General features: G+C 36.9%; 2 protein-coding genes across 7 annotated transcripts in view; one reads left to right on the top strand and one right to left on the bottom strand.

Annotated features, from left to right (window-relative positions):
* LOC113046976 (G patch domain-containing protein 8-like) overlaps positions 1–6,047 on the bottom strand; it is a 40,056-nt gene extending 34,009 nt beyond the window's left edge. For 3 of the 4 annotated variants that reach the window (XM_026208166.1, XM_026208203.1, XM_026208183.1), the window contains exon 1: positions 5,920–5,955. Coding sequence is in view for 1 of the 4 variants with exons in the window: in XM_026208157.1 (XP_026063942.1) it covers positions 5,920–5,964 (45 nt within the window). In the remaining 3 variants the exon portion in view is untranslated. Of the gene's footprint in view, positions 1–5,919 lie in introns of all 4 variants that reach the window. The other variant, XM_026208157.1, reaches the window with a different exon arrangement.
* Positions 6,048–8,056: 2,009 nt separating this feature from the next.
* Positions 8,057–24,962, top strand: LOC113047004 (mitogen-activated protein kinase kinase kinase 14-like). Of its 3 annotated transcripts, none has more exons than XM_026208229.1 (16): positions 8,057–8,180; positions 13,906–14,155; positions 14,238–14,277; positions 14,408–14,564; positions 15,156–15,530; positions 17,498–17,632; positions 17,745–17,874; positions 18,430–18,558; positions 20,530–20,628; positions 20,710–20,867; positions 20,984–21,134; positions 21,228–21,590; positions 22,435–22,544; positions 22,760–22,898; positions 23,494–23,594; positions 23,711–24,962. In XM_026208229.1, exons 2-16 carry the CDS (start codon positions 13,915–13,917, stop codon positions 23,927–23,929), a joined length of 2,547 nt encoding a protein of 848 aa, XP_026064014.1. In that variant the 5' UTR covers positions 8,057–8,180; positions 13,906–13,914; the 3' UTR covers positions 23,930–24,962. The 3 variants fall into 3 exon arrangements, with proteins under 3 accessions (XP_026064014.1, XP_026064021.1, XP_026064005.1); XM_026208236.1 differs by lacking the exon at positions 8,057–8,180 and adding an exon at positions 11,878–12,126; XM_026208220.1 differs by lacking the exon at positions 8,057–8,180 and adding an exon at positions 12,173–12,370.
* The last annotated feature ends 1 nt before the right edge of the window (position 24,963 follows it).

A 24,963-nucleotide genomic window follows, 5' to 3' on the forward strand; every position in this document is an offset into this window, starting at 1 on the left:
ACTTTGATGTCTTAACAACTCAATGTGTTTGTTGCCACAAACCTCCTGTAATTACAAGTCAGTCGGATCATTGCACGCCGAGATATAGGTCTCTGTGTGTCCACACTGTCTGGTGGCAATTTTGAAAGCTGTCTGAGAACTTTGAACAAAAGAGAAGCCCCTTAAATTTACATTTTTTTTTTTTATATATTTAAGCATTTATTTTGGGTAAGTTTCACTACTTATTGTAAAATTAAGGGAAGGCAATGTGTGTTACGTAGGCCTAATTCAGATTCATACTAAAGTGACATTTTACCCGTACGCTATTCCGGTGGAAAGAATCGCGCTTTAGAGGTTAATGGACTGTTGAAAGTATCTTGATTATGCTTTTATACTTTAAGATGTCATGTTGTTGGATGTTGTCATGATGTTGTTGGAGATGTTAGATATCATGACGCTGAACAGTTTATAAATTTATAGTATTTTCCAACTACAGTATTTTCTAATTTGTAATACAATTAATTGTAACATAACCCATTAATAGTTTTTGGTTTGCCAGAAATCCAACCACAAGTCTTTGAATGGAAGATGCTTACTTTATCGCTTTCCTACTGATGTAAAGCCCCATTCACACCACCAGCGACACAGCAACATAATCCCATGCATTGTCAAAGAAGAGCTGGCAACTTCCGGTGACACGAACGACAGTGAGCATTGGTGACGGAATTTTGGCGTGTCAAGTAGTGGTCGACTGAATTATATCCCCAAGGCTGATAAGTTTTTCGGGTTGGAAGATGTGTTTGGGGACCTTTATTTTGAAGGCACTGAGAGCGACAGCGCCCGAGTTATCTTTTACAGTTGTCTTAACAGTTGTCTTTAACAGTTCTGTCTAACACGGATAGAAATCGGTCTAATAATCAAATAGAACGGTTAAACAAAGGAATTAATGTATACAGAAAGTATAATAATGATTGCTTTTAAATTAGACTTATTAGTAATAGAAAGGCAAAAAATTATAATACTTTCTTGTTTGCCATCAACATGAAGCAAATACGCATTAATATCATTTAAACAAATCTTTGAATGACTAATGAACATTTAATATCAGAAACCTTGCAAACTTATTTGAATCCAACTGTGAAATCTGTGTATCCAGCGTGTTCATGCGTTCTCTGTGTGACGGTCGATCTGTGTGAATTGAATGCTTTAAACTTTGAACTCATGATTTCAAATTATGCTGCACTTTATGCATTTGCCCACAGTCATATTCATGTCATTTTCACTGTGTGCTGTATGTAAAATGAGTTTTACCCTGGCTTTATTTGAAAAATATGATTCCCAGTGCACACAAACTTCCCAGAATACTGAGTGCCCTGTTGATTACGGTGTTTACTTCCTTTTTATTATATTTTTATTAAATATTTATTTATGAAAAATACCTTGTCATCTAAAGTATATTTATTTTACACATTTATTTTTTAATCCATTGTCAAATGATTTCAAATTTCTTAAATATTAATGTAGCTACTGCTCAATGTGAATGTTAATGCATTAACTAAAGTTAACTAATGATGTCTCATTGTAAAGTGATACCTATGGGTCTTTAAAGTTTTTTTGCACTTTAATCGGTGTAAATCTTTTAACTTTATATATTTTTCTGTATTGCTTTATTGTATTTGAATGTTCAGTTATTTTTGTTATAAGACAAATGATATTTAACCTGCTATTATGTATTATAAAATTTTCTTTAATTACATTTTAATACCGTGATAAAAGCATTCGCAATTAATCGCAACAGGAAAATCGGATACCGGCATATCCCTACACCTAATTATTGTAGTCTTAGATATGTGTGCTCCTATCAATATTAAATTATTAAATGTTATATACTAATTTTTATTAATGTTTTGAATTGGCTTTTATTTTAATGTTTTCAATGTTTCATTGCAATTTACTAGGGCTGGGTATTGTTCAAAATCTTTCGACCCGGTGCCAATTTCGATACCTCAGTTTTGATACTGGTTCCTAACGATACTTTTTCCGATACCTTGTTTTAAAATCAATTTCAACAACAACACAAATACATTAAACACAAAACTTTTTATTTATTTATTTATTTATTTTTTTTCACCTTAATTAAAACAAATTCTGGTAACACTTCACACTCAGGATAACATTATTAATACAACTGGTTGTGCTTTTTGGATAGGGGTGCGCCATTCAGGGGCAGACTGGGACCAAAAAGTTGCCCTGGACTTTCTAGCCCTCAGCAGCCCACCACATCATAATGCAAACGCCCCTGTGTTTATGTAATTTTTTAATTTAATATTTAAGTAAAAAGTTTGGGGATTTTAACCAATAGGGCAACTGATCCTCCGTTGAAAAAAAAAAAAAGAACAGCAGCTGTTCATTTAGCGACTCCTAGTGAGTGATACATGCTCATCAAGACACAAACGTTCTTCTAGAACTCACACGTTGCATTCAGTTAGCAGATCCATTTGAATCATGCACGAAATAGAAGTGTATAAACTCAAACCATAGCTTTATGTGCATTACGGATGAACTTGAAGTCTTTATTTATTTGAGATGTTCAATAATAGATCATCTTTGGCTCGGTAATACAAGTTTATGATCCGATTAGTGAACCGATGATTCTTTTGAGTCAATCTTTTAAAATAATTATTTATTTTGTTTAACGAAACCAGTGTTTCACAAACTGGATATATCTGAGGTGCAGGGCTCGCAAAATCGTTAGTCCGATGGGCTATCGTGAATAGTGATGTATACGCGTACAGAGAATGAAATCATCTTTCACGTATCGTAACTTCTGAATGAACACATACACACACAATCATAATCAAAATAATTGTCTCTGCAAGTATTCTCGTAAACACAGTCGGTTATGTTTTAAGTGAACGTATACAGTGGCCTGCTGCTTAGAGAAATTCGCTGTACCGGATTAATCTGCCTCTCCCTCTCTGTTTTTCAGACGATGTGAAAGGAGGCGTGTTTCAAGATATGCAATGGAGTGGACCAAACTAAACAGGGATGGAGGGCAAAACACTCATCCAAACAATTGTTTCATTAAATTGGTGGTATTGCCTGCTTTGGTTGCAATACTCTTATCGCATATGTTGCACTTTGCTGACTCAGCATCCACTTTTATAAAGGGTAGCCACACTTTAGACCTCTTTGGCATTGTAAAACGGAAACGTTTTGAGAAAAACAACTACACTTGTGTTGTGTGACTGCGAGTATCTTCAGAAATCCTCCCCTTCACATCATGTGGTCGTGGACAGCCAAATGGACCATAAAGGCATCGAAGTTCAGTACCCAGCCCTACAATTTACATTAACTTTTTGGTCATTTCATATATGATTTAGTGTTTTTTTTTTTTTTTTTTTTTACTTCTACATTAATTTGTTTCATTTCTTTTTTAGTTTACATCCAGTTTTGTATTTATTCCAGTTTTTATATGAATAATAAAGGTTAATCTTTCATGAAACTAATTTTGCATATTTTGCAATGTCCCCCAGATGAGCAGACAGGAAGCCCAGTGCACATTCCCAGACCTGTAGCTGCATCTGTAAATTCATGTTTAAAGGTGGACAATTATAATAAATAATTTTTTATTTTTTACTAATTTATTTTTTAAACATTTGAAGAAACAGTCTGCTATAGTACATTCTGTTTCTGCTTCTGGTTAGCTCGAAGTACAAACCCTACTACTTCTCACATTTGGGGGTTTGGATAGCCAGTTGAAAAATAGAGAAAATAAATAAATAAAATCAGGAGAAAATATAGGCTATAAACTAAACAAATGTGAAAAAATTGTTACTGTTGGGAAAATAAACATTTCCTGATGCTATTGGCCTGAAATTGATTTTCCCCCACTAAAATTTAACTTGATCTTTTTTTATTACATTAACCTATAATTTCAAATGATTGTTCATCTTGTTTAACCGTTTATATATATATATATAAATTCAGTTGAACACATTCAATGTAACTATTATAACTTTTTCCACCCTTCCTGACAGCGCTTGATAGACTTGTCACGCATGCTAGCCCTGAGTGACAACACAGATAAGTAGACCAGCACACAGCCTGCAGTGCTCTACATGCCCAGAGTTTGTAGCGATTCTTGCCTCTGTCTATGCTTTTCTGTCATCTGAAAAAGGACATGAGACTGGAAATTGACAAGAGCCATAGTTAGGGTTTCACACTTCAGAGAGCCTATTCTGCAGGGGAACGCATGCATGCTACACAATCATTCAAATATGCATCATGCATGCATCAATAATCTTTAAGCACCAAATATAAATACAAAACTTTTCTAACAACTGTAAAGAAACATAAAAAACATGGTTTCTTCCCCAAATGAAAACTATCCAGAATAGTATATTTTTATTATTTATTAAATCTGGATTAAATTCATCCACAGAGTAAATCTTTATCTTGGCATATGTTTCTAAAATTAGTTTGATAAAGTGAAGTTGAAGGTGAGCGACCATGGTGTAGTTCGTTTATAGCCTAACTTTGTTTTGTGAAAATTATCTTGATGAGCAAAACGTGCAAGTATCATAAACTATGGCTGAACACAGAGCTTATTTTTTTTCGATAATCCAAAATCTTATGGAAAAATTATAATGGGTTTTGTCGTGTACCAGTGTGATCCCAACAGCCGATAGGCCTGCGTCATAGTTCCAGCACTCTGTTATCAATTGTTTAAAGAATAAATAAATGCTGTTAATTCTGTTGCTGGCCCCTGACAAATTGCCAAGGCAAAGCTCTCAGTTGTCTGCTGACCCTAATCTAAACTAAGGGCTTCACACAGTTCGTAGGCACTCTAATAAAAGCCTGTTTGTTCCTGTCAGCACTCCACGCACAGCTCAACTGGGTGGTTTTAGAAACGCTTCTTTCAGATGGGGGCTGGACAACTTCTTTGACAACATGGACCATCTGCCTACACATCATTGCAGGACAAAACTATCCCAGCCTCTAGATAAATCAACAGAAATCCTTCCCAGAAGGACCATAAAGAATTATATTAAGAAACCCTCTGACATGGTTTGTCAAGACAAAAACAACATTCCTCCTTACATTGCCAAAGAAGGTCTACAGCACAGTTTCTCAAGAGATGCACAGAAAATCTTACACGCATCCCTCAATAAAAAACTATTTTAATCATGACATGCCAAAACTCAACGGACCAAACAGATGCCAGATCTGACATCAGCAAGTAAACAACGGATCTCTCTCATCATGCATCAATACTACAGACCTTACAAACTGTCAGGCAAGTAGTCTTTATATCAGCTGGCCTAACTTGCAAATCAGGTATGCAAAATACAGCACAAACATGCCATTGTGCAAGACGAGAATCAGTCTGAGACAAAAAAACAAAACAAAACAAAGCCTGTATTATTCACATATATCAAGGCTAACGTCTTAGCAAAGTTAAAGCGCAGTTGAGTAAAAACAGCTTATTTATTTATTTATTTGAAGCTTCACACGTAAAAGCAAAAAAATATACATTCAAATAATTGATATTACAGTCAGGTGGCCGTTTGCTCATATTGTCTTCACGTAGGAGTTTATGTCTCAGTGCCAGGCCGGGGACAGCTGCGGTCAAAACCCCTTCTCAAATTAACAACATACCCCGTCAAAGGGGTCGAATAACGACACTTCTCAAACTTCGACGGCCATCTGGATATTCACTGGAAATTTTTAAAAATGTATGAGGTAAACTGGAAAGCGACACGTACAGTTCAACTGGTCTCGAGCTTGTCAATGCTAAACTGGGACGACTGCTATTTTCCAGTGTCATAGAGGCAGCCCCAGCTCAGCGGCTCAAACAAACAATACGAAGCTCGGCTCTCTAAAATGGACGTTCATATAATATGTTTCGGATACGTTCAATTCGTGCAGCATTTTTACCTGGAAATCACGTTCTTCGTTGAATCTAGAGAATCTGTCGGCCATTTTCTCTCCTGTTCGCCTCGTCTCCTGCGTTCCGACTTGTTTCTCTGTTGACCGAATCGCCCAGTAAAGTAAGCGGATGAGCGATAGACCAATGGCAGTGCGCCATTGTTGATTGATGGGCTCGCTGTCCAATCACCTGAGCGCGTCGTACTCCGAACGCATTGGCTCTGGAATACAGCATTTTGAACCATCGCAGGAGTTTATTGTCCACAGTATGAATGGCTTCATCTGCAGAGAAAGGTGCTGAACACTTTTACAACATTTTCGCATTCGCTTTAAAATGTGGCTTAAAGTTGCCTAGTAGGCTATTATTGTATACAAACCGTTTAAAACTATTTAATATGAATGAAATACTGAATAATGTATTAGCTGTACACATATAACATTTGTCATTAATGTGATTATTTTTGTCAGCTGCCTTTTAATACTTTGAGGGCCCCTTCTGGTGCCAGAAAACAACAACAACAACAACTACAAAAACATGGCTCACAAGCTTGCCAAAGTAAAAATAAATAAATAAATAAACAAAAAGAAAGAAAGAGGAAAAAAGACAACCTTTGAATCAAGTGGAAATCTCTCGACTCTCAATTTTCTAGCCCATCCTTATATTCCTGTAGCTACTGTAATATAAGACAGTATTAAGCTAAATAATAAATAAATAAAAATCATTAATGCAATAGTATTGTAATATGACACATCCAACATTTCTCCAATAAAATCAGTGAACTGTTATTGTACAAGGTATTTTAAAAAGGAGTAAAACTGGGACAGAATCTATTTATAAATTTAGCGTAAGTACTAAGTTAGTATACATAATAAAAGCCTAAAGTGTAGGCCTGCAGCATAACCTGTTATAGATATAGTCATTCAAATAAGCCAAAAACCAACAAATTACTAAGCAGTGTCAAATCCTCATCCCACAGGAACAGGAGTATTTCTCATATGTAACTGTATTGCATCACCAGTTTTAAAAGACATGATTGGTGTGGCTCAACAAATGTCATTCAAATGACATTGCCCATAGCTAATCAAATTTTTTAAAGTGATTCTTCCCACAGCTGAAAAGTAAAAAAAAGTTTTTGTGGTTTTAGTTTAATCCAAAACATATGTACGACAAAATAAAAGCAACAGATATATTTGATAATTAAGTCAAAGATTAGATCATAGATCAAATTCTACATAATCCAATCCATTTTCTTGTATTCTATGGATGGAGCAGAGGAAACTATTACGTGGAGTTGGACATGAGTTGAAAACATTCCTCCGGATTCTCAGGCTGGCTGGCTGTGGCCCAGTTTCAGAATTATATTACTTTCAATTTTTTCCACACACTCTCATGAGATATTTCTTGCTTTTGTGCAAACGTGTGCATACCAAAGTACCAGTAGATGGTGCTATAGACCAAAACATTGGAGTCTGAAAACTTAGGTATATACTGAACTGATGAATGACAAAAGAGAAATTATAATTTTTATTTTCCTAAAAATGAAATTAAAACTAAGACTTTTTTTTTTAATTCTTACTTTCTAAATAAATAAATAAAACGTTTAGTTTAGTTTAGTTTAGTTTAGGATTTTAGCCTCCCTGCACAGTTTCAAATGGTGTGAGATAATATGAAATAATATAATGATATGGGTAGTCGCGTTTACATTGTTTCACATTAAATATACCTCAAACACCTTTATGTAGGTGAATGAAATAAAATCAGAAAGGTGAAATTAAATTAAAAAGTAGAATACAAAGTTACAAGTTTTCTACATTGAGATCTTATGTTACTAATTTATCATGGCAAAAAATGATTTATGGTTGCTCCACATGTATTGTACCGTAAAATTTTAATATGCATTTTATTGCATTTTCTCAGCTTATTTTTAATTAATTAAAATTCACAAAACAGTTTTGAAACAAACAGTCAATCTGGCCATGTAACGTCAACCTCAGCCCTGCTTTCAAATGTTACTTTCAAAATGAATCTTCATTCGTGATGTCACATTCGTGTGTGTGAAAATCTAGTAAGCTGTCTATCTAGACAGCCGCGTGGACGCGCATGTGATGCCCAAGCATGCTGTCTATGTAGGCAGCTTACTAGGTTTTGACCATAGTCTGTAAGGTATTGACACGCATCCTTCGTCTTCCTGTCTCTCAAGCGAGCGATCAGAAGAGCTCGACAGCGTCCGACACAACACCGTTCTCCTGTCTTACTTAATACAATTACGGTAAGTCCCCTTGACTTTACTGTATTACCCTTATAGTGTCCGTCACGAACGCCTGTCTTTAATAGACACACCCGTGAAGTCTATTAAAGAAGGATTTTCTATCTTTTGATTTTGTCCGAAATGGCGGAGGCACGGAGGAGGAAGTTAAACGCTTCTGCCTTTCTTCGCTTAGAAATGTTTCAGCGCTTTACCTCATGCAAAAACTTTTAAAAGATTGTTAAGAAATAAAGTCGTTGTGAAAAGGTTTTTCGTGCACACATCGCTTGGACATGACGTGTAATGTGTAAGACAAAACAAGTTTTTTTTTTATTTCTCCCTATTATGTGTGACATTTATTAAACAGACATCATATATTCAGTCGCGCAATTTTAACAGTTATCTTGAGAGTGCGAGCGTGCGCGTACAGTCTAAAACCCTTTCATGTACAGTACACATAAGAGCCAAAGTCTATTATTACGTGTTTAATGTCTAACTTTGAAAGCTTTTTATGTCATGCAATGGAAATAGTGTCTCATAGCAATATCCTTTTATGTTTTGTGTGTCTCCTGGCGGCAAATATGCAGAAGGGCCCCTGACAGGTATTCAGCGGGCTCTGGTCCCCGAGTTTAGGCTTTAGAGCAGGACTTACTCAGGTTAAAAGCATCTTGTTCATGTGTAGGGGTGTGGTTGACTCACTGCTTAATTTAAAAAGTATCTGTGTGTGTGTGTGTTACAATCTGTTTTCTTTCAGTGCATGATATTACAGGCAAAACATTTTTTTTTTCATGCACTGGTCAATTTTTAAGATGTTTTGTTTTAATAACACACATTATGTCAGACTTTCAGAAAGCAAAGATCCAACACACACACACACACACATTTACGGTTTTAAATGATTACATTTCATATATTTGCATCTGTAAATTTCAATTCCAATAGAAAAGATATCTTGAAAAGCATTTTTCAAAAAAAAAAAAAAAAAAAAAAAATTCTTTCCTCATGCAGAAGGCAGAAATCTCCACTTCAGTAGCACATACACCAAACTTTATCCCTATCTTTATTCCGAGCTGTTTCTTCATATATAATTCACCTGATTTATATGAAATTTCATTCTTAAAACATGGTGATTTCTTTATTTGCTGGCCGTTGAAAGTATTTTCTGATTTATGGAGTGATGGATCTAACATGCCAACAACATCAATCAGGAGCGTTGAACCTTGATTTATCCAATTTTCTTTTTCTGTTATGGAAATTAGTGCAAATTATTGCCCTTTTAATATGATTTTTTTTTATTACTTTGCATATGTAAACGTAACAATTGATAAAACTTGTAATACAAAACTTCATGTCTTAATGTAATGTGGTTTAATTCACTGGGAAAGTAGGATGATATTTATGAATTTTACCCTATCCATCTGTAGTGTGTTGAGTTGGTTTTAATGTTTTAACCTGTTTGCTCTTTTTGAATGTGTCGAGTGAAAAGGCAGCAGTTTAGTAATTGATATATAACATTTCTAAGTGTATGAGCATCATATACAAAACACACGCACACACACACACACACACACTGACCCAAGTGTCACCTTTTCCAACAAAACCGCTGTTTTTCCACTTAGTACCTTTGGTCTATGAAGTGATAAAGACTCTAATTACCTAATGTCTGGTCTTGCAAACACACACACAGTCATTGTGATGTGGACATTCCCTTTGGTTAAACCAATGTTTTTTGTCACACACTTCAGTGGTAAAAGGCTGTCATTATCCCTCTTAGCATGTGTGTTTTCTTTCTCGGCCCTATCCCTGGCCTCAATACCACACTGTTCCTCTTTGAGCTGCCCAAACATCCACATTTCTGTATACCATAGATAGATCGTTGAATCAACTGTCTGTCGTTTTGTGCTTTCTTCCTCATCCGCCTGTAGCTGTGTGTTCTCACTTCTGCAAAAAACTTTCGACATAAAAAAAAATTGCAGAACCTGCATTTCTACTTTTTTCTTCTTTTTTTTTGGAACTAGTTGATAATTACAGGCTGTGAGTTTTTGATGCGTTGATGAAAAGTTAACTGCCAATAACGAGATTTTGTCTGAGCGTTACAAGTCAAACCGCAGCATTTCCCTGAACTGTTAATTAGAAATGACAGATGCAGGGTGCGGCTTTACTCCCGTTCTGTAGTAGCTTGAACATTAATTGACTGTGACAAACGTGCCTAGAAAAAGTTTGCTGTTTGAAATTGGCTTTACTAGCTGTGTTTGCTCACTTTTTATGGCTTTGAATAATATACATATATGTTAATAACTCACTGCTATTTTAATGTATGGGTCGGTCAGTTGTCTCTTATGCTCACCAGGCTGCATTTATTTGATCAACAATGCAGTTAAAAATATGTCTGTTTCCCATCATCCTTTAGAAATCTGAAATGCTAGAAATCTAGAAATGCTGATTAGTGCTCGAGAAACATTTACTAATATTATGAATGTTGTTAAGAACAGTTGTTCTGCGTAATATTTTAGTTGAAACCATAATACTTTTTTTTTTCAGGATTCTTTGATGAATAGAAAGTTCAAAATAACAGTATTCTTAACAGAAATAGTTTGTAACATCATGCATGTCTTAACTGTCACTTTTGATCAGTTTAATGCATCCTTGCTGAATGAAATTAGTAATTTCTTAAAAGAAAAAAAGATTTTGAATGGTAGAGTGTTTTCTAAAAATGTTTGACATCATAAAAATGTTTCAGCTCAATTTCCTTTAAAGAGAAAAGAGTGATGTAATGAGGTTGTTTGTTGTATTGACATACCTTTTAGCTGACAAAGTTATTTCGAACTTGAAAACTATTCAGTCAAACCAGTCATGAAAAAGAAACAAGCATGTGTAGCTGCTATGTGCACATACATAGAAGTAATTTAGGGACAAAAGTATTTTTTTAGCTGCTTTTTTTATTGCATACATTTTGTGAGAATTGTGGCCCTAATGCTTTTCTCAATTCTTTTCCTGTCAACTAGATAACTTCTTAATACTTTGTACTATATGCATCCTCTAGTCTAGTGTGTACATGTAAAAACCAAAGTACACTTTGGGCTTCAGTTACTGAGCTTAGCTTTGCGCACGGAGTAGGATATTACGACAGCATTTTGGATGTAGGCTTAGAAATGGAAATCCACTGACAAGTGACTGACTTGACGTCAGCGAATTGTGAGGTTTGCCTACAGTAGATGAGCAAGATTTGACCTTTCTCCGCTTGATGAAGACTTCATCACTTCAACATATATATACTGGACATTTTAAGCGCCACTGCTAGTGCTTGCATGGAAAAGCGGTTAATATTTGGTTGAGCGATGTCTGCATTCCTGCAAAAAAAAAAAAGTAATGTTCACTCCCCCCCCCCCCCCCCCAAAAAAAAAAAACATTTACTCACCCTCGTGTAGTTCTAAAACATATGATTTGACCTTTTCTCTGGAACATTAAAGATATTTTAAAGAACACTGCTTTCTCAAAATATTTGTTACTGTCCACAGAGAAAAAAAGTCATACAGGTTTGGAATGACATGAAGGTGAGGAAAAGTTGAGAGAATAATAATTTGGTGAACCATCCCTTTAAGATGATAAATGCTAAAAGCGTAGACACACATAAATGGAAACTAAGGATTTGAAGTGGATCTAATTGTACAAGAGAAAGATAAGTTAAAGAACGTGAGGTTTTCAGGCAGGTGAAGTTACTGAAAGGAGGAGGAGGAGGAGGGCAGCGCAGAGAGGGGAAATGGAGATGGATTTCCCGTAAATCAGCTCTATCCAATCAGAGCGCAGCCGCTCTCAACATGGCAGGGCGCCAGCAGGATCAGACGTTAGAAACAAGTGTAGCTGACTAAAAGAGAGAGAGGAGGGACCGGCTGTGATAGTGTTAGTAAACGACTGTTTGGCTCACATCAGACGAGATCTCGCACGCTTTACTCTGTGCATTTAAAAAGCGGTATGTTTCATCTCTCTCTCTTGCTTTTTCTGGTGAGCCTGATTTAAATGGGTGAGTTTCTGCTAATCGTCATTGAATGCAGATGGCTTTAGTGTAATGGAAAGGACTCATGTGATCGCGCTGTGTGAAACTGCTCTCAGTGTGAGGAACTACGGGCTGCTCGGCTGCACGACTTTCTTGCAACATTTTTCCATTGCTCATGTATGGATTGCTGTCAGATGGATTTTTATCTTCCCACAGTGCTGTGAGTGCTCTCTGAAGTCATTTTGATGATGTAACAGCTTCTCCGTTAGCTATTAAAATGGAGGATTTGCGCCAATTTGAGCCAATGAGCCTTTGGCAGCGTCTACACGGATGACGTTGGTTTTAGATGGAGGCCTGTTTTCTCTTAGTGTAGAGAGAGAGAGAGGAAGGGAAAGGGAGAGTGTGGGACAGATCAACTGGGGTCATATAAAGGCTCACTGATGCAACATGCTGTAACTGCGTGAGACCTTGCAGATTTTCTCCAGGCTGTGCAGATTTTTCCAGTTGAACAGAAGAAAAAGACTTGCTTGGTCAGGTTTTGAGAGTATTCAGATCATGAAAAGCCTTTAGGAATAATTATTTCGCTACAAAATTAATAAAAATTTTCAGTTTGCATATTTGATTCACTTTATAAACGCAATATTACCTAGCTAAATGATTGCGCAGTTATAAAAGCTAGACAGAAGAAAATGTGATGGTTGTTTTTAGGGCCTGCCGGCTCAATGCTAGAGCGATTGTGGGCGGCTGCTAGTGGTGGCAAAGGTGATCTTGGCCACTGTGCAGTCTGTGATCATCAAAACCACGTGTTTTTCTATGATATCTGGCAATTAACAAAATTTGCCGACTGGCCCTGACTGCAGCAACTAGGGTCAGCTTCTCCAGACTGTAAATCGAGGCCAAAATGGTGTATTCCAGCCTTAAGGTTTTTAATGTTTAATGCTTAAGGCAAGGCACAACTACTCTTTCTCATACATACTAGGTCCCATTATCAGACGCATTACTGCATTTCAAAACAACGCGGAAGTAGAAGAAACAATTCAACCGCACCTGAGGAATTTGATTCGAAAATATATCATAAACCAGTCAAACAAGGAAAAAAGATCTTCTTGATACGTTTACCCTCCCACGTATACTCACAATGAAGTCGTGAGAAGTAGTCAGGTTTATGATAACAAGCTTACTTCTGTAATTCATCAGAGATAATACTTTCACATACTGCTCTAAATTAGGACATTTCCAGTACCAAAATGAGTCCTTATAGTCTGGTTAGCTTAGTTTAATGTGGGTTGTACGACAACATCCTGTCAAACAGTGCCAAAACACAGCTGCGGTGGTGTGATCCGCACAGGGCCCGCCCTTCATTTCGATTAGCAGAAGGCTCATGTTTCGCCCCTCACGGCTCCTCCCGCACCGTTAGATCAACCTTGAGGAGCAGGAAGTGTACGAGTGAAGAATAGAGTCTCTGTGTTGACTGAAAACACTGAGAGCAGTGTCCTCTCTTGTCCTCAGCAGGTACAAAGTTCAGGCTTTGTGACCAATCACTGTTAGAGGGAAGATTTCATGAATTTGTATTTGAAAGAAAATACCCTCCCCTGCCAGTTAGCATTAAAAGCACCGGTTAATAAAGGCCAGGTGTGTGGGATCTTTATCTACAATGACGGATCATATTTAAGCACTGTGAGGTTTAGTGATACTTCTGTGGTATGAGCAATATGAGACTGAACTGACGTATTGACCTTTTTCTTTGTTTTGTAGAATTTCAAGATGCAGCGACCTTTGAACTCCACCGTCCCGTTCTCCCACATGACCCTAAGAAATATTAAAGCTCTAAACTGCCCCGGTTCGAGCCCGGCATCTCGCACAGAGAGCAAGGGAGTAGAGCCCGACAAAATAGATCACCTGAGTTTCTTCCAGAACTACTTGAGGGAGGTCATGTGCAATGGAACTGCCAATTATGAGTGGACACACAGGACAGAGAAACAATCCATTATTGCCCAGGCAGAGTGTAAGTACCGACTCAGACAGATGATTTCTCAGTGCTTCTATTCAAATATGGATTTGGGCTAAATGTTTCTCTTTTCCCGCAGGTGAGTCCCAGGATTCACAGGAGTTCTGCCCCAATGGCAGGTAAAGTCGCATATGACTGTCACACAAACGCATGACTCATTATGTTCTCTTTTAATAGATCACTGCAACTTACTTCTGTTCTCATGAGTCCTGACCTATTTTTTCCATCACAAAATGGGTCGCATTTTAGCATCTCCTCCCAGTCGCTTCTTGGCGCAATTTCTCGCAGTCGGCCCAGGAAGAAGCGGCACAAGAAACATCGGCGAAAACGGGGTGCGAAGTCTGTGGAAGTCACCGGAGTGCCAGAACAGGACAGCGGCGAGTTCCATTCGTCATCTCTCATTCAGGTTAGACCCAATCAATTGCTGTCATTGTCTTAGAACGGCTTCATATTCAAATCTTTTGTCGTTTGATTTTGGGATCTGATAAATAGATTTGTCAGCCAAAGTGGCGTGGATGCTGATTCATTTAATGTAGCTATTGTTCTCAGTGTGAACAGGCCTTAACTCTGTTATTGAACTAAGCAGTTGAATCCAGCAGAATCTGACATTACCATGTTGCTAAGATAACCGCTTTAAACTAATAAGCACTACAAAGTGAACTCAATTAGTGCATTTTTACTAAAACGGCATAATTTCTGTTAATACTGTTCAGTAGTGAATAAAACTAGATTTATGCATTTGTTATGCAGGTGGGATGCATGAGATACCACCTTAAGTTTTCTCTGTATCACATCAGCGTAGTTTTGCTGATGTCTGAAAATGTTACCTAGGTTGGAAGTTTTCACACTTAAAAAGATACGTTTAAAATAAAGAAAATCATAAAAAAAAGCCAGGTCCAGTAAATTTTTCCTGTAATCTGCATTGATTTTATACAGTGCTTTTCAATGTCTTTCTCTCTAATAGTCCAGTCCACTTTGTTGTGTGGTGTTGTTTCAGGTTCTAGATCCTGTGTGCATCAGCAGCAGTATAAATGGTGCTGCATACAGCAGTGGCCTCAGCACGGAGAGGGTGTCTGTGCAGGAAACAGAGGGCCCATCGGACTCTTATCAGTGGGAGCCCCAGCGGACCTCCTTACAGAGCCTCTCGTCCTGCCAGAGCTTCGGCCAAGAGAGTGAGGAGCTCAGTTCTCCCCTGAGAAGTGAGACTGAATGCCCTCTGGTTTATACAGCCCTGAGGAACTTTGTTACGACTGAAGGCCGCTGCTTTGCGTACGGCTTTGTCAAAGATGTGCTGAGAGAGGAGAGGGAGAGGGAGAGGGATGAGGACGACAGAGAGGAGAGCGACAAGAACGAAGGCATCCTGTTCAAAGAGGTGATTTGAAATGGCATTTAAAACACATGACGTTTGACGCATGTTGAAATTGACCCATGTATGAACTCATACCGAAAGAGCATGACGCATAGATGTGTTGTCTTGCACGCAAAGATACAAATTTACATACAAGTACACAACCTAAAAGTCATAGAGGCACACACAAACTGAATCCTCTAGAAAGACAATGCAGATAAAAACAACGCAGGCTTACTAATACAGAGAGGAAGAGAGAGAGAGAGTGAGAAACACACATAGCCCGAGTTGACTTGCGGTTGTCGATTTCCTGTTTTCTTGCTTTCAGTGGGGTTTCGTGTTTACCTCACCAGCCTACTTCTGCTTAGGGAGTTTCCTTGCAAATAGAAATAAGCAAACAGTAAAAACATCTTCACACTCTTACTGTGCTCGTCATGTGCTCTGAATTATGACATTTTCAGTTGTTCTGTAGAACCTTTTAACAATTAAGTTATAAAGATGCATCAGTATTGAAATGATGGGCTATAATGATAAACATGATAGATACCATACATCTAATGTAATTCATGTTCATTTATGTTAATAAATATTCAAATGAAACACTAAAATAAACTAAAATCGTTTATTTAGCCATCACAATATTACAAGGTACATTATGAAATATGGATAAATATTTACTGCACTTTTCCAAGTAACATTAATAAAGTTGTTTTACTTTTTCAAGAAATGAACTTGTACTTATTTTACAAACACACTAAAAAGAATTTAGCTATATACTACTGTTCAAAAAATTTTTTTTTAAAGAAATTAATACTTTTGTTCAGTGAGGAGGCCTTGAGTTGATCAAAATTGACTGTAAAGAATTTTTATAATGTTATAGAAAATTTATATTTTAAATAAATGCTGTTCTTCTGAACTTTTCATTCATCAAAGAATCCTGACAAAAATTTTAATAGTTGTTGGTCGCTTGTTTCCAAAATTGATTTTCAAAATCAGCATAATAGAATCTGAAGGATCATGTGACATTGAAGACTGACTGCTGAAACAATAGTTTTACATCACAGGAATAAATTGCATTTTCAAATATATTTAAATAGAAAAAAGTTATTTAATAGTGTAATCATATTTAATGATATTACTGTTTTTATTTCTGTATTTTTTGGATTAAATAAATACAGCCGTGGTAAGCATAAGAGACTTCCTTTAGAAATTAGATTAGATTTAACTTTATTGTCACTGCACATGTAAGGTACAAGGCAACGAAATGCAGAAGTGCAATAAGCAGTAAGTACAGAATATACAAGGTCTACAATATGTACAATAACTATACTGATAAGTATTATGAACATTATTTACAGATTTAAATACTATCAGCATGATATACAGATAGGTGTACTATGAACATACTATACAGATGGATTATGTAAAAATGCATGTACACTATAGGCAGAACTATGAACATAATTTACACTAGTGCAACGGACAGTAAAGTGCATAGAAAATATTTCAGTGTGCAAATGGATTGCTCAGTGTTTCTGGATGAACAGACATTAGTGCAAGTAACAACAAGTTTACTGTATTTTGCTTGTTGTAAATAAATAATTACCGTATTTTCCGCACTATAAGTCGCACTTTTTTTCATAGTTTGGCTGGTCCTGTTACTTATAGTCAGGCGCGACTTATTTATCAAAAATACGGTAAATAACTAATTCAAATCTCACAAACCCCCAAATTTTTGAATGGTAGTGTAGTTGCATGCACACACAGATAACTAGATACTAAATGTTATACATTATAATTCTACGCCTTTTCTGTCTAAAGAAATATAAAAATAAGTGACAAAAAGGGGAAATGCATGCTGCGATGTGATGAACACAGTAGCTTGTAATATGGGTGATTATATTGTGTATTGTAACATGGCTTGAACACCATATTTGCCAGTCAACAAACATAACATCATTTGACATCAACATCTCGCATCCCTTTTTTAGGGGCTACAACCAGTGAATTATGAGTACAGAGAGGGACGGGAGTATGAACGCTGTAGATTTCTCAAGCAGGGCTCTTTCGGAGAAGTCTACAGCATCAAAGACAAAGGCACCGGCTTCACATGTGCTGCCAAAAAGGTATTTGCCCTCCTTTATGTCCAACTTAATGTTCTGGCTGATGGCAGAGCTGGTATTCAGATGCAGAATACTGTCTGTTGATGTGTGGTGCTCATGTGTGTGTTATTTTAAGGTGCCGTTGGTGAGTTTCAGCAGTGAGGAGGTGGGCTCGTGGAGTGCCCTGCAGTCTCCTCAGGTGGTGGAACTCTTTGGTGTGGTGCGTGAAGGTCCTTCCATCATCCTTTTCATGGACCTTAAATCCAGTAAGTGTTCAGAAGCGCCTTCGTAGAGTTATAGTGGTCGACCGATATATCGCCAAGACCGATATATCGGCCGATATTTGCACACAGTGCTCATATTCCCTCTTGTTTACTGTCGTTGTTAACCGTTCTGTCTAATACAGATAGAAGTCTGTCTAATAATCAGATAGAACGTTTAAACATAGGAATTACTGTATAAAAAAGTATTATAACGATTGCTTTTATATTATTAGTAATAGAAAGGCAAACATTATAATACTTTATCGTTTGCCGTCAGCATTAAGCAAATACGCATTTATATCATTTAAACAAATCTTTGAATGACTAATGAACATTTAATAACATTGAAAACTTAGTGGAATCCAGCTGTGAGATCTTGTGAAGTGTGCATTTATATCCAGCGTCATCACATGTTCTCTGTGTGAATTGAATGCTTTAAACTTTAAACTCGTGATTTCAGATTATGCTGCACTTTATGCATTCGCCCACTGCCACATTCATGTAATTTTCTCTGTGTGCTGTATGTAAAATGAAGTGTTACCTTTGCACTCTCTTCAGGTTCTCTAGGACAGCTGGTGGCGGAACGAGGCCGCCTGCCAGAGGATCTGTCCCTGCACTACCTTCAGCAAGTACTTGGGGCATTAAATCACCTGCATAGGAAGCGCGTCCTTCACCTGGACATCAAAGGTATGTCCAGAGTGTGGGCTGGATAGCTTAAAAGAACACTGAAGCATTTAATTGGATGAGAAGGGTGGAAGCTATGTTGAGTCTTAAACATCAAAAGTCAAAAAGCTTGAGCATTTGTTCTGTTCTCTCTTCACTCATCTAGATTGTCTCTATTTCATTTGTGTGGAAGGATGACATGATATTGAAGTTTAATTTATGTGGAAAATGGAAAAATCACAAGTGAGATTAATATCTCAGTTGTTTCTTCTAAACAGCAGTTGAGATTAAATGTGGAAGAAATTGAGACTTTTTTTTGGTGAAATAATATGACCCTTGTAATCTCAGATCATGTGTCAGTGATGTGCTAAGATATCAAAGTTGAGCCTTTTTATTAAATTATAAAATTACTAAAACTAAAATGTAAAAATACATAAAAAAAAAAACATTGACAAAAGCACATAATAAAACTAGTCGAATTAAAACTAAAATTAAAATGAAAACTGAAAATATAAAAATGGAATGAGCTCATTCATAATATGAAAAAAAATTAAAATAATAATAGTGTTAAATTAATTAAAAAAATAACACTGACGTGTACCATAACTGGTGGATTCCATGTTTCCTGAGCTGTAAAAGTGTAATATATGTGCAATATAATTGCCTTCTCTGATTTACTACAGAAAACACTGTACGCAAATGACATGTTTTTTTTTTGTTGTTTTTTTTTACAAATTTGTTACATGTAACCTTAAGCAAATTGAAGAACTACAGATTTGCTGCCGAGGAAGTTGATTCAAATGCGGTGCTTGTGGCTGGCTTTAGTTGTTTTTCCGGGGAATAGGATGAGATGAACAGCACCTGGGGTGAGAGGGAGGAGATCAGAGTACAATGTGAGCAAGCCGGGCTGGGAATTTCCCACAGCATGACTCATGTGGTTCAGAGGAGGGGGTGAGGGAGAAGAGACGGAGAGATCAAGAGAAAGAAACCAGACACAGATTGAAGAACTGACCATATATTATGCAGATGCACACAAGAGATTTAAAGAGCAGCTTCATGTCTTTATAAGCCATTCAGGTTGATAGAGGGCAGTTCAATTAAAGCAAGCAGTAAAACAAACCGCTCTACGTTGACATCTACAGCGCCATCTGCTGTCCAAATAATCTGATCATCAGTAATTTAATTTTTTTTTTTTTTCTTCAATTGACAAGTTGTGGTTTGCAGTGTAGAAACTGAAAGTCTCACACACTCCAGTTTTAACGTTTCCTGGAACTGGCCAATCACCACTTCTAGTGCAGAGACTTATGGGAAGAAATGGTGCCCACTTACAAACACATCTACGGTAGTCTTATTGGGCATGCATTATGAAAATAGATTTTTTTAGTTTTTGCAATGGCTCGCATAGTTTCTTATGCACAACAATTACGCATTTATTTGATTACAGTAAAACGGTAATATAGGGAAATATTACAGTTTAAAGTAACTGTTTTCTATTTTGATCTATTTTAAAGTGTAATTTATTCCTGTGATGCAAAGCTGAATTTTCAACAGTCATTACTCCAGTCTTCAGTGTCACATGACGCTTCAGAAATCATTCTGATATGCTGATTTGCTGCTCAAGGGAATTATTGCTGCATATTATTATTATCAATATTGAAAACCGTCGTAACGCTTAATATTTTGGTGTAAACCATGATACGTTTTCAGGATGCTTGGAGTAGAAGGTTCAAAAGAACAGCATTTTTCTTTTTTCAAATATAAATATTTTGTAGCCACTTTTGATCAATTTAATGTGTCATTGCTGAATAAAAGCAGTCCTTTCTTTAAAAAAAAATCTTGTTGATGCCAAATGTTTGAACGATAGTGTACTTTACGTTGGGGATTTAATCGTATTTCAGTTTCCTGCTGACTGTAATGGCAGGAATATAAGTTGTTGCAAGTGTTTTGTACAATAATTACACTTTAAAAGCTCACTTTGTGTTTTCATGTTTGTAGCGGATAACATCTTGCTGTCAGAAGATGGGAAAGATGCATTCCTGTGTGACTTTGGATATTCGGAGAGATTGGACAAACAGGGGCTTAGTTATTGTAAGAGTAAGTACATTTCATTAGAGCCTCAAACACATATTTCAAGTGAACATAGACACATGCCAAACTCATTTTGTGTGCGTTTAGATCTGAAAGGCACAGAAACTCATATGGCACCTGAGGTGGTGCTCAATGAGCCACGCTCTTCAAAAGCAGACATCTGGAGCAGCTGCTGTATGCTTCTGCACATGCTCAACGGCTGTCATCCGTGGACCCGCTACTATTCCCGCCCACTCGTCCTCAAGGTAAGCTACGATTGGAAACGGTTTAAATAAGTCCTTCCCACTTTTAAAGTCACATTGTATTTTGTGTGCATTCACCAAACACTAAAGACGGATTGTTTGGGTTTGTATGGTGACAGATAGCAGAAGAGCCTCCGCCACTGAGGGAAATTCCATGCGACTGCAGCTCCTATACAGCAGATGTCATAAAAGCAGGACTGCAGAAAGATCCAATCAAACGAGCTTCTGCCAAAGCACTTTTGGTTAAAACTGCCAAAGCACTTAAAGCAGGTAAGAATGAATAATCATGAAACATATACAAATGCATGTATATTACATTTTATGCAATGGAAAAAATAAATAAAATAATAAAAATATTTGCAGTGGGGGGACTTCGCAGCCGCGCGAGAGGAGGACCATATCAGAAGCCACTGGGGAAGCCAGAGAATCCAGACCCCGCCTATTCAGCCACACCCACCACATCCCACCACACCATGTCCTCTGATAACTCCGAGCTGCAGTGGATGAGCTTGGAGCCCCAGAGGGAAGAGGGTGATGGGGAATGCAATGAGAAGCCAGAAAAGGTAAAACAGTTGAAACAGACAGAAGAGACAAGAAACGATGACCTCTGTCCTCCGAAGTCACTTCTCCACATTCAAAACACTTCACCTGAGTCACGGATCATCAATAAGACTGAGCCGGAGCCGGAGAGGGAGCTGGAACAAGAGCTGAGGAGACTGGAGAAAGGTCAGCCACCAGCTGATCATGTCATAGTAGCTGTATTTCCATCCCAGTTGTGAATTTTTAATTATTGTAGAACATCGTAAAAACAGTTTGCAGATTGCTTTCATTGTCATTTCTGGGAAAATTGGTACAAAAGAATAGAAATGGAATTTGAAGCCACTTCTTTTATTAAACGCACTATTGTACAGAAGTTTGGGTAGGTAAGATAAAAAAAAAAATTAACACTTTTATTCAGCAAAGAACCGTTTCATTGATCAAAAGTAACAGTAAAGACAATTATAATGTTACAAAATAACATCCTGAAAAGATCATGCAAAAATAGTATCACTTTCCACTAAAATATTAAGCAGTACAACTATTTTTAACATGGATAATAATGATAAATGAATCGGAATGATTTCTGAAAGATCATGTGACACTGAAGACTGGAGTAATGATGCTGAAAATTCAGCTTCGCATCACAGGAATAAATGATATTTTAAACTAGATTAAAATTAAAAATGTTATTGTATTTTTGATCAAATAAATGAGTAACTAATAATGAGAACAAATCATACCAACCTCAAACTTCTGAACGATAATGTAGAATAAACAAAGATTTAGATGTGAATTGTTTGAGACCTGAGATAATGTAGGATTGTATTTGTTAAATGTGTTCATATAGTAGTTTATGCACATTAAATTGTATCCATCGCGATCTAGCATTTATATTTTATGTATATGAGTTGCATTTAGGTGTCTTCATTTACGTTTTTGTTTTCGATATCCCAAACTTAGCAGCTGCTGGTCAATATCCAATCTTCCGAACTGTAGCTCGTAACACTCTTCACTTTCACTCTCTCTGCAGATTTCTGCCTGAGCAGTCTTTCCCTGGCTCATTCTGCTGAGCGACAGGAGCAACTGCTCTCTTGCATCTATAGCGACTGCCCTTCCACTAGAGAAAACTTTGACAAGAAGGTAAACAAACCCAAGCATCAGGTTCAGTATGCTGAATATGAGGCAGCCTGTAATCCCCCATAACCTGATACATGTCTAGTAAACGCATTATAAGGCCATAGATAACGTGGTGGTTAAATTCTTGACAACCATCACCCGTTGTTTGCTAGTAAAGCATCTCAGTTTAACCAATTACAACTTATTTGAAATTCAAAGGGTTTTTTTCTCTCCTCCAGGATTCAGGACGTTGGTCAGACGGTCTTGGCGATGACCTTAGCTCAGGCGTGTTTTCTTACAGTAGCCAACAAGATGGTCAGAGCTTCAGCAGGGACTGGCTCGCCCCCACGCATCGACCTCCGCCTCGCTGCTTTGACGGTGTGTGAACAACAACTGATTACTTTTGAGGAATGCAAAGAATCATTACATAAGCAGTGGCTTGGCAAGATACCGAACTGTTGGCAGTCCATAACAGCATCAGTGAAATTTTCCAATACTTGATATCCCAGGGGGAAAAAAAACAAACAAAAAAAACTTTATGCTATTTAAATTGAAATAGTATTATAAATATGACAACATTACAAATGTTTACTGTTACAAATGCATCCCATCCAAAAACACTTCTTGCTGACCCCAAACTTTTAAAATGTAGTCCAGTTTTTACAAATATTTTAAACAAAGAAAATATTGTGTGGTAAAGTTTGTTTTCCAAGTAATTACTTGTTTATAGCCAGTAATAAGGAAAAAAACTATTGTTATATTTTATCAAGAACAATATTTTATATTAATATTGTTAACACCAGCAAGTCTAGGGACATGTATATGTTTTAGAAACCAGTGTTTTTGATGTTGGCACATAACACAGTTAAGCTACAAGAACTTCCATAACCACATGCCTCTGGTATGAGATATTTTTAGATGATTTATTAGGGTTATATGTGCCATGCTGACATCTGTTCTTTTGTTTCTTCAGGGGTGGATGTTTATATCAGGGACTTTGACGGGAAATGCATTCATATTCGGGAGACGCCCGGGGTGAAAGTAGGCCACGTTGCTAGAGGAATCAGCGATCAGGTAAACTGTGTGTGTGTGTGTGTGTGTATAGATAGTGTGTTTATGCAGATCACATTGTTTTATTTGCATTACTCTTGGTGCTTGCTATAGAGGATAATATCTTCTCTCTCTCGTAGATCTCAGAGAACGTGTTCAGTCTGCAAACAGAAGATGGTTGCCTGGTGTCCCATGACAAAGAGGTCCTAGAGAACAGCCTGTTTTTGCGTTGTGTCCCGGCCCCTGACTCCAGCCACTATCATCAGTACGGACACAGCCCCTGCTTCACGCTCGGCCCCAGCTGCAAACTACCATGGAGCTGGAGGATCAGAGAGGGGGTGCTGGAGACTAACGACTGATCTCTCCATCCCCAATCAGCATTCTGTTCCAATCAAAGTACTTTTTTGCATTGGATTTGTATTCATGAATCTCATCTGTGCTTCTCACCTGTCAAACTTTTGAGCCATTGCCATATTATTGGTTTACATTCTTAGTATGTTCAAGTTGTTTTAACTGACCATGCAGATTTGCTTTTGTTGTGCTGTGTTGTGAAGATCATTGTGGGGTTTAAACCCTGAGCACTTATGAATTCGTATTCAATGTCAGTACTGTTTACTTGTGGGACAAAAGTTGCACATCAATAATCATTGATCTCCTTTCTATGAATGTTTTAACTGTATTTCAAAGAATCCTTCAATAAATGTTGTGTATTGTTGCATTTGTAAACATTAAGTGGAGAATCTTATTGCAATAATTATTTGAATGCCAAACTTTTTTTGAAGTAAAATATTTATCTGAAAGGTGTTGAAACGCTACAAAACAGACACATTACATCAATGCAATTGTAATGTGTTTACACATATTTCTATTTAGCTTTATTTTTAAGTTTGAGTGCATTATGTACAATCAAAAGTTAGAACAAAGGCTATTTTTTTTCAAGTGTCTAGCATACTTGTGAACTTCTTTAATACTGTTACATCTCACGATGCCCAGAGGAAGCCAAGCTACTTATATACTTCTTTTTAGTAAATAGTAGTTTTTAATCATTCACTGTACAATTTCTATATGCTCTTTTCTTAGTTTTGATCCTTTACTATTGTGGAAAATGTAATAAAGACTGTTTTTCTACCAAAATACACCACACATTCACATTGAAATCCATAAAAACAATTTATTGTTTCATTTTACAAAACAAACTCGTGGGCTCACAGCAGACAGTCTGCCTCAAGGTGCACAATTTTATACCAGTTTTCAAAGATGTAGAAAAAGATGAAAAAGTGGCGGCTAGTATCATAAAAAAGCCCAAGGCACTGTCAACGAAAGAATCAAAAAGAATTTAATTGTACCAAAAAAACAAAAGACATAGAAACAAGTATGTATGTATGTATGTATA

Source organism: Carassius auratus, chromosome 3 (assembly GCF_003368295.1).
Source record: "Carassius auratus strain Wakin chromosome 3, ASM336829v1, whole genome shotgun sequence".
In the NCBI taxonomy this organism is placed as follows: Eukaryota; Metazoa; Chordata; class Actinopteri; order Cypriniformes; family Cyprinidae; genus Carassius; species Carassius auratus.

Bases quoted from the DNA above. Each gene is read 5' to 3' on its own strand.
- LOC113047004 (XM_026208220.1), top strand. From the start codon at position 12,326: ATGTATGGATTGCTGTCAGATGGATTTTTATCTTCCCACAGTGCT. The intron at 12,371-13,905 runs GTGAGTGCTCTC...TTTGTTTTGTAG, and splicing joins TTTTATCTTCCCACAGTGCT to AATTTCAAGATGCAGCGACC. The intron at 20,868-20,983 runs GTAAGCTACGAT...GTATGGTGACAG, and splicing joins CCCGCCCACTCGTCCTCAAG to ATAGCAGAAGAGCCTCCGCC.